Source organism: Thrips palmi, unplaced genomic scaffold (genome assembly GCF_012932325.1).
Source record: "Thrips palmi isolate BJ-2018 unplaced genomic scaffold, TpBJ-2018v1 HiC_scaffold_17, whole genome shotgun sequence".
Lineage (NCBI taxonomy): Eukaryota > Metazoa > Arthropoda > Insecta > Thysanoptera > Thripidae > Thrips > Thrips palmi.
The window spans coordinates 1216609-1230036 of record NW_023144626.1 but is presented as its reverse complement, the minus strand read 5'-3'; the positions used below and the strand labels follow the sequence as shown (position 1 = coordinate 1230036).

Below are 13428 nucleotides of genomic sequence, written 5' to 3'. Positions count from 1 at the left end.
GCTGTCTCTCTCGCACTCGCGGGGGCGTAACGGGTCCCGCGCGGGTGCGAGAGAGACAGAGCGACCGCAGGCAGCCGAGGGTTTCGAAATAATTTCCTCGGAGCTCTCTTTGCGGCCGTCGGCAGGGATCTCGCTGCCTCGGAGTGGTACACTAGTACAGTATGAAGGCGGAGCGCGCGGCGCGCAGCGGCCGGGCCGAGACCCACCGAGCTGCTGCTCGTCTGCGCGTGTGTGTGTGGCTGGGAGGGGGCACGTTCTCCTCGGGGGTAGCGAGATGGGGTGCAGTGCGCCAGTTTTAGGAGGGGGTAAGGGGAGGGGGTTCGCCCCGGGAAGGGGGAGGGGCAGGGGCAGAGGCAGGGGTCAGCAGAGGGGGATCAAGGCTATGCAGCGCTACTTGTAAAAAGGGAGGGATAATCCTGGTCGCCCCTTTCGCTGCTCACGGGCGGATGGCCCGGATGGCACTGTGGCACTGCAAAGTGGCACCCGGGGGAGCGTTTGAGGGGGGTGGGGGAGCCAGGACATTCCAACTTCTGTACACGCACTAAAAGAGAATACATTTTTTGATGCAAGACGTTTTCACCGGGGCCTGACAGAAATTCTTAGCCCAGTTGGAAAGAAAACGAACCAAGAAGAAACTGGAAGTCATTTTCCCGAGCGCGCGCCCTTGGCCGTCCTTCCCTGTGCGACGCGTGCGGCGAGGGCAGAAGAAAAACGGTGAACCAGTGATGAGTTTTGGGCCCGAAACTTGCCAAACATTGTGTTGCCGTCCGAAGTGATGGCCGCTGCCGATAACGACAAAGCCCGACCGACGCCGGCCCGATTCCGAACTGAATCGCTCCTGCCTCTTTCGCGCCCCCCGCGGACCCCGAGAGTGCGAGAGAGACAGAGCGACGGTTTCGGAATCCGCCCGCAGGCCAGGCCTGGCCGTGGCAGGTCGTTCTGGCTGTCATTATATTCGGGATAGACACGCGTCACGCGCCTTTTTTCCGCAGCACTAGCCGATGCCGTCTCTCTCGCACTCGCTGCCGCCTGTGGGCGCGAGGGAGACAGGACTAGGGCCGCGCGGATGAGAGCATGCCGCCCCCGTCCGAGCCATTGTCCATCATCCTCTTGGTGACGGTGCGGGCGTGGAGGGCGCCCAGTCGCTCTGTCTCTGTCGCCCTCACGGGTCGTCCGCTTCGCGTCGCTTCGCGTGCGGGAGAGACAGTGTGCCCGGCACACAGCATGCGCGTCTCTCGGCAATGCAGTGGCCGGTGCAGACAATTGAATGGGCCTGGCAGGCTCGCCGCGTACGCCGTGCAACCTGTTGCCCGCGAGAGCCGCTCAAAGCACTGCGAAGCACCGCCATGGCACCGCCATCGTCCGGCGTGCCGATGTCAGTCCAGAGACGCGCGGTGCGGCGTGGCGTGGCGTGGCGGCATCGAACCAACTCGCCTCTGAGTCAACACACCGACCTTGCGCAACACTCGGCCCGTCTTGCTTTCTGTTTGCCGCCTCAGTGGCCCCGCCCCCCACCGCCCCACCCCCCGGCTATAGGAAACAACCCCCGTTCGCAACACCCAGAAAAGGACCGGAGCAAAATGACTGAAACTCCGCAAATTTTCCTCCAGCGAGGGATACAGAATCACGAGAAATACTGTTTTGTGGCTTCATTCGTTGGAATCCAATAACGTGGCGGTGCTGTCTACTTTTTCGCGCTTCTTCAACCCAATTAAGAGCGGCAGTCTTCTCTCTCGCACTGGTGGGGCGTCCCGCAGGCCCCGCATGGGTGCGAGGGAGAGGGAGGGAGAGGGAGGAGGCAGAACAGCCTGCCGCTACGTCACGGCCGATGGGGCGCATCGTCTGGGTAATTAATCCGATTACTCTGGAGCGCCGATGAAGAAGCCAGCAGGAGTCGTTTCGTCGCTCTGTCTCTGTCGCACTCATGGGGCGTGCCGTGGGTCCGTAGGGGGTGCGAGAGAGACAGCGCGACACTCTTCGGAATCGCTCAGCAAGACCGGCACACCTCCGCGCTGCTGCCACCTGGCTGCCTGCCAGGGAGGGGAAATAATGACTTTGATATTTCCCTCCCTCAGTTTTTCTCGTGTATTTCGTCCCAGTGTTGTCTCAATTTGGCCGTTACTGTTATTCGTCTCGCTGACGATGGATGTTTCCTCCTCTTTGCCAGCGTCACAATTCAATTTACTCTACCGTGTCCATTTTGATTTTGTTTTTCGCTGAGAAAACCTTACAAACTATTTTAGGCCTTACAAAGAAAAGCAGCTTGTTATGACAAAGTATTTTGACCATAATAAGCTAACAAAGAAAATACTTCGTAATTTACAAACTATTTCTTCGTATAACAAAGTAAATTAGTTTATAACTGTATGCTCAAAATGACTGAAGGGCGAGGCATCCCACCCGAAACATGATCCTGATCACGATTCTTCCACCCCCTTCTTTGCCGGCGCTGCCTGCCTGAAGCTCCAGCTTGCCCTGCTCGCGAGACAGCGACCTATAACGCCAGCATCCCGCCGCCTTTTCTGTTAGAGTTTCATTTAAAATTAAAGCAAGTTTGCACGGATGAGATACGAAAAAGAGCCAGGAGGTCGACGGTGAGCCGGGCCGGGGCCTTATTATGGGGGTATCATCCAGGAAAATGAGCTGTCATAATACGCGGGGGGAGGGGAGGGGAGGCACGTAGTGGACCGGTTATCCCCTGCAGGTTCTCCCCGCCGCCTACACGACCCCTCTGAGTCACGTCCGGGCCGCGACGAGGTCCCTTGTCTCCCCCAACGCACCGCTGCATTGCGGATTGCCTATCCTTGATATGGCAGGCGCTCTCTCGCCTCCCCGCGCGAAATTCACTTTTCTACCTCCCTTTTCTCTCATGTCTCTCTGCTTCATGTATATATATATTTCGAGTCATGTACACGGAAACATTGACGCACACGGACGCAGCGGAGGCTATCCGCTTCATCGGCACCGGGCCCGCCCCCTTTTGCCCTTCCCTTTTCACTCCCATTGGCCGATTGCATCACCGCCTGTACGCACCGCCCTGCATTGTCCCCGCAATCTGGCCTACCCATCTTTTTTTCCCGCTCTCTCGTTACGTTTCCAGCACTGCGCGCTGTCTCTCTCTCGCGCTCGACGGGGCGTCCCTGAGGGGCGCGAGAGCGACAGAGGCAGCAAAAGCACTACCGTGCGCGGAAGGACTCTGATTCAATCTGGACGAGTAATTTGCTCCGGCGTCGGCCGCCCTTTAACTCCAGGCCGGTCGGCGCACGGACGCCCCTTTGTCGGCGCTCAAAGGGCGCAGGCTGTCCGAGAGGCCCCCGAGAGCGTGGACTTGTTTCGCCATGACCATGAGCCTTCAACTGTTGCAGGTCGTCGCTGGTGATGGAGAAGGGCGAGCCGGCCAAAGCTAGAGCCGCCCGCCGCGTCCTCCAGGCCGCGGCCGCCGACGACGCCGCCGACGACGCCCCCGCCGCCAGCGCGTGCGAGTGGGGCGGCGCGCCGTGCCGGGGGCCCCCGCAGCCCCCGGGGCCCCCGCAGCCCCCGCCCCCGCGGGATGAGATGTTGTCGGCCTACTCGTCCTCCTCCGAGCCGCCAGGCTGGGCGGAGGAGCCGTGGGGCCTGGCCAACGTCACCGCCTACAATGGCACCGCCCCCGGGACTGCCCCCGGGACCGCCTCCGGGACCGCCCCCGGGCCCGGCCTCAGCGACACTCTGCTGGCCACCGTGGCCGCCGCCGCCTCTGGCCTCGTGTCCGGCCTCGCCGACGGCCTGGCCGAGCCCAAGCCCGCGGCCCAGGACGTGTGGAGCAACGCCACCACCGCGGCCTCCGCGGCCACGGCCTCCATGGCGTCGGCCTCGGCCGCCGCCCTCGCGCACAACGCCACCCTCGCTGGCCTCGGCGGCAACCAGACGGCCCCCGCACTGCCCGCCTTCTGCGAGGGCTGGGAGGCCATCCAGAACAACCTGTTCCAGGTGTCCAACCTCTTCTTCTGCATCGCCTTCCTCGTGCCTCGCACCTTCAAGCAGAGCGTGCTGCTGTACAGGTGAGCTCGCCACTGGCAGCGCCCACGGCAAACTGCCTGCCAAGCCCGCAGGGGGAAGGGGCGGGTCGGATTCGTGTCACCCTCGAACGGTTCCAGAGAACCTAGTAGTGGAGCCTGGGCCGTCCTACCCCAGCCAGCCCAGCCATGCAGAGGACCGGCACGGTGGGACCGGACGAGGCCCCCCCCCCCCTCTCTCCCAACGCCCTTCACGCTGGAACGGCGGAGGGCGCCGAAACTGTGCCATCTGTCTTGCGAGGCGCGTGATACGCGTGGGCGCTCCTCCCACTACTCCTGTAATTGGCGCAGTCGTCGTGTTCCCTGCAGACTGATTTCGCATGCAGCGTTCCGTCGCTCTGTCTCTCTCGCACCTGTGCGGGACACCTCGTGAGTGCGAGAGAGACAGCGACAGCGCCGAGGCGAGATGAAATTGCCCGGCGCGAGAAGGGGAGTCGCACTTTTCCTCGTCGCTTCCACGCCACTGCACGTCGCGTCCCTCGTGTTTCTCATCTGCCGGCAATCAGAGGGAGGAGGCAGGGGGAGGGGGAAAGGGTGGCGACCGACTGAAATTACATCGGGAAACTCCGGAAAACACCGAAAGACCCAACAGTTTACCCCGCCCCCTTTTCCCCTCCACGACTCGATATACCGGGGGGAGGGGCGGGAATACCCCTTGTCTATACGATCCGACGAGGAAGCACCCACCGTACCGTGCCGTGTGCGCCGTGTCGCGCCATACGCGCGATGATGCCCAGGGCACCCCGGGCTGGGCGGGCTGGGCGGGCTGGGCGGGCTGGCTGGGATAGCAATCAGAGGGGGTTGTCGCTGCCGCCGGCCACCACATTATTGCGTGCGCGTGGACGCGTGGTATCGTGCGTGTGTGCGCAGGCCCCTGTGTGTGTTTGTGCGAGCCCCTTTGTGTGCGTGTGTGTTTGCGCGAACCCCGCTGTGCGTGTGAGGGTGTGAGTGTGTGTGGGGGGGGGGGGGGGGGGGTCGATGGTGTGTCAACGGACGCGCGTCCACCATCAACCCGTTTGCGGACGTCACAGTCGACGTTACACTTGCTGCTTCTGACTTCTGCTTTGGCCGCTCTGGCGTGTTTCCGTTGTCGTCGGCTTCCGATTTTATTGCCCCCCTTCCCCCCCCCCCTCCCGACTCGGCCGGCCAATGGGTGCGCCGTTAGGCCAATAACACTGCATCGATACCCTCCATCGATACATCGTATCACTGCGCCGCTCCGGGATGACAGCCCGTAGGCCTTGTTTCTGCTCCGGGTCTCGCCGGCCATCGGCTTCCAGTTTGTCTTCACAATGTGTCGTCCCCGGAGAGCGCTTTCGTCGCGCTGTCTCTCTCGCGCCGCTCCGGGACGCCCCATGAGTGCGAGGGCGACGAACGCGCTGCTCCGAATCGGCCTGCTGGAGGGCCTGTAGCCCGTGGGGCTCGCTGTGGGGCTCGCTGTGGGGCCTGTAGGCGCGGGAGGCCGCCGCCGTCCCCTCACCCCGCGAGCTCGCCCGCGAGGCAGTCGGCGCCCGGGCGGCGCGGCGCCACTGTAGGTAGACAAACAACAGCGAGCCGCGTGCCCCTGAGAGTAGGCAACTTTTGTCACCCTCCCCCTCCCCACCCCCCTCGCCAGCCTACTCGTCCCGCCCCGACGGCCCCGACACTCGGAGCGAGTGACCTTCCGCGCGAAATGGGGCTCTAACCTTCCCCCGGTCCCCCCGGTCGTCGCGCCGTGGACTCCCCTAGCCCCCCAGCCAGCCACTGCCACCCCAACACTGCCCCCCCCCCCCTCGACACTATCATCGCCGAGCCTACCCGCCAGCGCACTGGCCCGTCCGGATTACGTCAAATCGAAGAGCGGGGAAATAATGGCGCCTCGGAGCTTCTCTGACGGCCTGTTACGACCTGCCTCTGCCTTGTGTTCCAGGTTCCTGCTGGTGATCGGCTTCATGCTGGCGGCCGGCTGGGCGAGCTTCCACCTGTGCGCCTTCGACGTGTTCCTCTGGAGCCTGGCGCTGATGGCCATCAACGGCGTGCACACCGCCTTCCTGGTGGTGCGCTTTCTGCCGCCCGCGCTGTCGCCCGACCTCACCGAGCTCTACCTCAAGGTGTTCAAGCCGCTCAAGGTGTCCAAGAAGGCCTTCAAGGAGCTGGCCAGGGAGGGCTCGGTGCTCACGCTGGAGGCGGGCGACGCGTACGCCGTGGAGGAGCAGACGCCGGCCGACGAGCGGCTGTCCATCTTGCTCAAGGGGAAGTGAGTACGCCGTCAAGGACCGTGTACATTGTACAGCGACGATAGGCCGTCAAATTTGCCAAATTGGAGGTTTAAGATTTGTACTTTAGATGAACTCTTACGGCACTACTTGCTCGATTTCCAATCAACCAGTACGTCGTTCGATCTAGGCCAGTAACAACTTAACTTCTCCTTGGTAACCCTTAAGGGCGTGGTTCTGGTCCCCATTAGTTTGCAGTCTATAGTTTTAGCTCGAGTACTGTATTTGGAGGTCCTCCTTCTCGTCCACGTCGGTAGCTAGACTTAAACCAGTATTCACCTAGACGAGTAACGTAGCTAGACGTACATCTCTAGAGGCGACCCCATCGGCGCTGTTCCAGGCTGGCCGTCTCCTGTGACGGCACCCACCTGCACCACATCAACACCCACCAGTTCGTCGACTCGCCCGAGTGGGAGGCCAACCACGACTCCAGTGAGAACACCTTCCAGGTAACGACTCGGACGATGGTGCTACACTGGACCATGACCCGCGAATCCTAGAAAAGCGGTTCCGGATCCAAAAGTGACAAAATCGGAGCTTTTCCTTCACTCCCTATCGCCCAAGCCAACGGGGATTCTGCATGCTGTTGGTAGCTGAAAGTACCGTACCATAACAGTAGTATCATGTCGACACCTCCGTCCGACCCGTATTGGTCAAAATTAGTTCGTAGAGTGGATATTTTTTTACATTGCCACGTATTTACTATTTTTGATCATAGCGAAGTTAGTTCGAGTAACCGTCGGCTTAGGAATAGAAATTTGAAAATGAACTCTTTGGTAAAGCCAAGGCAGGGGTCCCTCCACTGCAAGTCAGCAGTCCGTCTGACGAGAGTGCCCGGGCCGTGTGTTCCAGGTGACCATCTCGGCAGAGGAGGAGTGCCTGTACCTGTGCTGGCCGCGCATGAAGCTGTCCAGGGTGCTGCGCCACCGGCCACAAGTCCGCATCGTGCTCGACACCCTCATCGGTAAGGACAACGAACCCACACTGGTAGGGCGTAAAGGTTTTCCAGTGCCTCCTCAAGTGGACTCGAAAAAGTACAGGATCATTTTGTGATCCAAGTTATTTCCAGTCAAGTCACTTCGAGTGTGCTGTGTACCGTGTACCGGTAGCAGCCCGTTCCGTGGCGTGGCTAAGTTCCATCGGAGCAGCGCTCTGGCGCCCTACGACCTGCCGTGCCCACCAGCGGTGTCCCCTATTCCCACACCTGCCCTCCGCCAGCCCCGCCGCACCACCGCGCCCGGCCCCGCCCGCCTACACCGTGAGGATGGCCACGGAACGGTAATGGAGGCGTCCGGGCGGGGCGTGGCGGCGCGGGTTAAGCACGTCCTCCCTGCTTTAAACTGTCAAAGTCATCTTGACAGGGGCGAGGTAGGCCGCCGTCTCCACACCCGTGTGTTGCGGGTCCGAACGACGGCCTACCCCGCAGGCGCTTCGCGGGCCTGAACCCAGCTGACCTCCGCTGTGGCTTCGCTGCTTGTCGCAGGCAAAGACATCACCCACAAGCTGTACTCCCTCAACGAGCAGATGCACGGCGCCGGGGAGCGCGCCAAGGCCGTGCGGTCGGACCACTGGCGGCGCAGCATGGCGCGTTCCGTGAGCGTGGACGCCGTCAACACGGGCACGCGCGGCAACGTGCGCTCCACGGCCTTCAAGGCCGCGCGCAAGGAGCGCGCCAGCAGCGCCGCCGCCCTCGGCGAGGACGTCCAGAACGGTAAGCTGTCTCCCTCGCATCCCCAACGAGTAGGGGAGAGCTCAAATGTAGTTTTATTTTCCACGGCGTGCATTGACGTCGGTGACCTCCTTGTGCCGCAGTGCTGCAGTCTCCGGTGCGCCACGGCAGCGCGCAGTGCTGGATCCCCCTGGTCGCCAACCACTTCCCCGTGACGTCCCCCTTCACGGACGCCCAGGGCATGCCGCAGCCCTTGACGGCGGCGGTGGCCAACGCCCCCTTGGGGGTGCCGCTGGGTTCGCTGCCGCCAGGCGTGCCCGTCTCCGGCGTGCCCACCATGAACGTGTCGGGCGTGAGCGTGTCCGGCGTGGGCGGCGTGCCCGTCAGCATGCCCGGGCTGCAGCTGCCGCAGCTGCCCTCCAGCATGGCGCTGGTCCCCGTGCCCGTCATCGTGCCCGTGCTGGCGCCGCCGCCCACGCTGCACCAGGCGCGCAACCGCACCATGCGGCGAGCGGGCGCCGGCGCCGGCGTGGCGGGCGTGGCTGGCGTCGCGCCCAGCGGCGCCGTCAAGTTTGAGGCGACGCCCGTGTGAGGTGATGAGGGGAGAGGTCGGAGGTGTCCGCCGACCTGCGCCGAGCCCAGCATGACAGGGGCTGCCGCAGTGGGGCGCCACTTGAGGGGCCGTTCACGAGTCCCGGGGAGAGCAACACGTCAGCAAAGTCCGAACAGCTTGAACCCTGGGGGAAATGTTCAGTCAGGTCGACGGGGTGAAGTGGCATTGCGACCTAACACTAGTCGCTGTTTCTCAACGGTTCGCGACGCGCGGCGTTGCTCCCTTTTGTTGCTTGGTGACTGCTGACAAAATGCCTTGCACATGCCTGGAGGAAAGCAATGCAACTGTTGGTGTTAAATCAGATCCAATATTTATAATACATGATTTCTGCTATGTTCTATAAATGAATTGCTATGTTCTGCGCATACTAATGTCATACATACATTGTAATTATGTGTCGCGTAAATAGAATATTATGTTTAAAATCGCTGCATGGAGTTTGCTTTAGGTGTTTTGCTTTAGATGTCATTTGATGTGAAATATTACAGAACCTACAAAATCTCATTTGAAGTGAAGTTTGAGAAAGCTAATAGTTGACTGAATAATGAGACTTCAAAGGGTTCTAGATTGCAATACACCATCACATGCAGTCAATAACAAAAATGATTGGTTCTTCAGAAAGGACTAAAGGAACTGCTTTCAGAAACCACAATGGAATGTTTTAAATGTTTATTTTACAAATAGGGGGACATGAAAATGAAGAAAACAAAACACTACAGCCATGCACATAAAACAAATACTTTCTTTGATGTCAATTTTAAGCAGTAACCTCAGATCTAATCACAACAATGAGCCTTTCTTAAAATGCATATCTGAATGTAAAGAATAAAAAGATGTCAAAAGACTCAGTCGTAGTTTATATAAGGATATTATATTTCGCAACAATGACTGACAGATGTTTCCTCATACGCTGCCAAGATATCAAAGATCACTGAAATTAAACAAGAAAACTCTTGATGCTCAATGAATATTGTGGAAAACACATTTTCCAATGTAAAGAGAAATTTAAGCATTATAATGTTTGATAATTGAATATTTAACCTTCGTCAATGTTGTCAGGAATGATGTACAATTGTTTGTAGAAACAGCAAACAAATATGCAAAGTTTGTGATACTGAGTGACTTTAGATACTGTGAATAAATAAATAACAGATAACTATGATTCTTTTTTTCTTTATTTGTAACACCTGAGCATGATAGATTTTTTGAAAAATAAATTAAGTTTTTCTTTTGGGAAGATACTTTGGAAAAAAAAATCACATCACCATAAGATTGGGTGGAAAATTGCATGATTTGGAAACAGGAGAGAGACAGTTAAGCACTCATTAATACTACAAGTGTGTACATATGTAAATGAGCAAACTCACCTTTGTATGAGCTTTGAAATAAAACAATGTGTCACATGGAAATAACATCTTTTTTATGTAGTATTGTATTGCCAGCACCATAACTACTCCTCTGTTAATTCAGCTGAACAAGTTTACAAAAGTTTTCTTAGAGAAAGGTCCAAGGAAAGCTTTTCATCCATCAACTTGGGTGTGTATAAACTCAACTCAATGCAAAGCTCGCTCTTCCCAATTCTTCTCCTTGACATCTTCTGGCCAACAAAAGTAAACTTCAATATCTTCGATAAAAAATGTGTCTATGACGGCAGTCCAAAGCTTACGAGTCACAGTAACAAATTTAGGGTCATCAAATGCTTCAAATCCCATATAATACAGCTTCATTTTCTTCGAAATCCTTCTCAGGTCTTGCAGGCATTTGCCCACAGCAGTGAAGGAAATGGGATCATCATGCTTTTCCTTCACAACTAGACCAAACACATTTATCTTTGTAGCAAGATTAGTGTATTGATAGACGCTACCCAAACCAAGGCGGCTGGAGTTATAATCTGATGTAAAGCCGTATTTGCTGGCCAGTCTGCGAATCGATTCATTGAAAAAGTTATCCTTACTCGCAATGAACACAAGAGCACAATCTCTTGGATCCAGAGTAGACAGTGGCCCCTTGTGATGAACCAGCTTTAAGTTCCACTTTTGGGGAGGTGCAGCCTCTTGCTAAAAAGAAAAAGAGAAGGGATGTACCATCAAAACCACTCCAAGCACAATTTGTCCTTTGGACAAAACTCTTGCATGAAATTGTGAAGCAGGGAAAGAATACTTACATCAATCAAACAGACAGTAATTTCAATCCCACTTTTGGAAAATTGTTTATTGAGGAGGTTTTTCACTCGGCTCCAGTCAAGTTGATCACGACCACATCCAATTTTGGGAATAGCAATTTTGGTGACATTATGTTCTACACAAAGCTCACTCCATTCAATCACTGCACTTTCAAAGTCCTCCCAGGTTGGTTTGCCAGTGCTTGCAAGTTTTGTCACCAAATAATAAATGTACCGGCCACTACAGTTGATGAATGCAACCTGGCCAGCCCTTTTATTTTGTTCCAACAGTTCTGGGACTTGCCTGAATTTTTTCCTGCACATTTGGGTGAGGATATTAGTGAATCCTTATGATACCATACAACCAAGTGAACAAAAGAAATCTACATACCTGAAATTTACAGCAACACCAGAGCTCATAATGAAGTCAGAGCCCACACAATGAGCTAGAGCATACTCCACAGGCATGTCAAATAAGTCTCCTTTCACTTCCCTAACTACATCAGCAAATTGAGAGCAGGATCCATCTTCCTTTCCAGCACAATCCTTGGAACGGTCCACAGGAGCTTGGTAGAATCTATTCTCATTGGACTTACTTCCATCTTGAGATCTACCATGACCTTCTGAACTCCTGTGAGGATTAGGTCTAGGACCAAGGTTTCTGTTAGGACGAATTTCTTGGTTGTTCCATTCACCTTCCGCGTTAGAACGCCTGTTTCTTGAGGGCTCTGTTGGTTTTGTTCTTCCTTGAAATCCAGCCATTGCTTCAGTGCTGTCTTGATCACGTCCTGTGCGGCTGTCATTGCCCTTCCTTGCAGAATGATGAGGTTTGCCTGACAACAAAAGTAATTACTTGAAAATGAACTTGAGCGGAGTATAACAATACAGCACCACCGCCACCACCTCATTAAAAGAAGATGAGAATTCAAGAATGTTTTTTCATTTAACTTTATGCAGTTCCAATTAAGAATAAAGAACCACCTCTTAACTGGATCTCATATTACAAGGTTTCTAAGAGATTATTTAAAATACAATATGAGAGTTAACCAATCTTACTTGAGGACTCTTCACTCTCTGAAGAATCTACAGAATCTGTTTCATCCTTATTATTAATCTTCTGCAAGGAAAAAGTTAGAAGCACCCCACTATTAGAAACAACAAACTTTGAAAGGAAAGAAGGCAGATAATACATGCATGAAGGTTGGAAACTAATTTAAACAACTTCAAATACATGATCAATTTAAATTTAAAATAATAGAGAAACTGAACCACTGTTGTATTAAATTATGGAGGGGAAATATATAGCAAAACACATAAGGTGAAAAAAAAACTTACAGACACTAGAGATGAATTTCTACTTAAGTTTGCAAGCATCCTTTGAAGAGCACTCTCTTGCTCATCTCTTTCCTGCATTAAAAGAGCATTGATTTCCTCTAAGCCTGAATACATCTCCTCTAAATTCAAGTATTTCTTCTCAAATGTATCTTTCTTGCGCCGACATGCTAAAGCCTCTTCTGTAAGCCTCTCTATTTCTACATTCTTTGCCATCAATTTCATCATCAACTCATGGTTAGTTTTCTTTGCAGTATAGAGTTCACACCCAAGGGCGTTACAGAAGCTGCACTTGGATTGAAGATCTAGATTCAGTGTGGAATAGCTGCAGACTGAGCCTGGTGGTGTAGGTGGTGTCTGCTGTCCATAGGACATCATATACATATCCGGTGGAGTACCTGCTCTTTGATAATGTTGCTGAGGGTTGTTGTGATGCCCTAAACGAGGGGCATTTCCAAATGGTTCCGAAGTAGCTTGATTTTGAGCACGGCTATTGTGTGCCCCACTCATAATGTGTGCTGTAAGATTCAGACCTGAAAAAGAATGAGACCTTTGATGGATGAACTACACATGACATTGTCAATCCACAGTCCACAAGTTTAGCACGGAATCGCAAGAAAAATGTGGCTCTTACTAAGATATCGCATAAACTTGACCAATAAAAATTGTTTGTGCAAGTGCGCCGGCCCTGCTCACTCTAGCCGCATCAAAAGCAGGAAGATAGTCGGGGATATAAGTTGGATCCGTTCCGAAGACTGAACTTGACGCTAACATTTTCTCGTCCATTCACGGGTGGTCAGTAGACACGGCGGGCACATTTGACAAAACCACAGCAAAGTTCGAGGTTAGGACGTTATATAAAAATCTCAACTAATATCGATATATTTCAAGAGCACCACATATCTCTTGCAACTCGGAACAGTACACACTTACACACCTTTATGATAACAAGTACAATCTGTCCGCACATGCAGCGGAGCAGCCACTCAAAGAATATATACCGTGCCTAAATGTCGAAGGGGGAATACCCTGTGCAAACCAAAATCAACAGCATCGGAGCACGCAATAACAACGTCAAATTGCTTGGCTCGGCTGTGCTCGGGCGTTTTGGGATGCTCGGCTTGTACCAGTTCGGTATTTGCAGGATTGGCTTTGCTCCGTCCTGTATCGTGCGTATAGCCCACTGCCAGCGCCATCTAGCAGCGGAAATCGCAAGTGTCGCAGCTCAGCAGGGGAAGGCCAAATGGCCAAATTGGCCAATGCACTGAAAATGCATCAAGAACGGTCCTTGCGATTGCTTGACAACGGTAGCCCCGACTATATTGTTTTACACCCGGGACCAC

The 13428-nt window shown here is 54.5% G+C and overlaps 2 protein-coding genes across 5 annotated transcripts; one reads left to right on the top strand and one right to left on the bottom strand.

Moving 5' to 3' along the window:
* Window positions 1-3555: 3555 nt before the first annotated feature.
* On the top strand, window positions 3556-8571 carry LOC117643932 (blood vessel epicardial substance-like). The gene is made up of 7 exons (XM_034383118.1): window positions 3556-3795; window positions 3850-4040; window positions 5965-6291; window positions 6651-6759; window positions 7163-7274; window positions 7794-8021; window positions 8123-8571. Exons 1-7 carry the CDS (start codon window positions 3556-3558, stop codon window positions 8569-8571), a joined length of 1656 nt encoding a protein of 551 aa, XP_034239009.1.
* Window positions 8572-9244: 673 nt separating this feature from the next.
* On the bottom strand, window positions 9245-13226 carry LOC117643545. Of its 4 annotated transcripts, none has more exons than XM_034382485.1 (6): window positions 13023-13226; window positions 12089-12635; window positions 11810-11870; window positions 11145-11586; window positions 10757-11069; window positions 9245-10649 (listed from the first exon to the last, which is right to left on the bottom strand). In XM_034382485.1, the coding sequence occupies exons 2-6, from the start codon at window positions 12593-12595 to the stop codon at window positions 10146-10148; spliced, it is 1827 nt and encodes a 608-aa protein (XP_034238376.1). In that variant the 5' UTR covers window positions 12596-12635; window positions 13023-13226; the 3' UTR covers window positions 9245-10145. The 4 variants fall into 4 exon arrangements, with proteins under 4 accessions (XP_034238376.1, XP_034238375.1, XP_034238374.1 ...); XM_034382484.1 differs by having other exon boundaries at window positions 12089-12618; window positions 13023-13225; XM_034382483.1 differs by lacking the exon at window positions 13023-13226 and adding an exon at window positions 12720-12998 and having other exon boundaries at window positions 12089-12618.
* Between the last annotated feature and the right edge of the window lie 202 nt (window positions 13227-13428).

What these genes read in the sequence shown, in the direction of transcription:
- LOC117643932 (XM_034383118.1), top strand. Translation starts at nt 3,556, where the DNA reads ATGTTGTCGGCCTACTCGTCCTCCTCCGAGCCGCCAGGCTGGGCGGAG. An exon ending in CAGAGCGTGCTGCTGTACAG is followed by an intron (nt 4,041 to 5,964) that starts GTGAGCTCGCCA and finishes CTTGTGTTCCAG; the next exon opens with GTTCCTGCTGGTGATCGGCT. An exon ending in CGTGCTCGACACCCTCATCG is followed by an intron (nt 7,275 to 7,793) that starts GTAAGGACAACG and finishes TGCTTGTCGCAG; the next exon opens with GCAAAGACATCACCCACAAG.
- LOC117643545 (XM_034382483.1), bottom strand. An exon ending in GAAATTCATCTCTAGTGTCT is followed by an intron (nt 11,871 to 12,088) that starts GTAAGTTTTTTT and finishes TTTTCCTTGCAG; the next exon opens with AAGATTAATAATAAGGATGA. An exon ending in TTACTGTCTGTTTGATTGAT is followed by an intron (nt 10,650 to 10,756) that starts GTAAGTATTCTT and finishes TTTTCTTTTTAG; the next exon opens with CAAGAGGCTGCACCTCCCCA.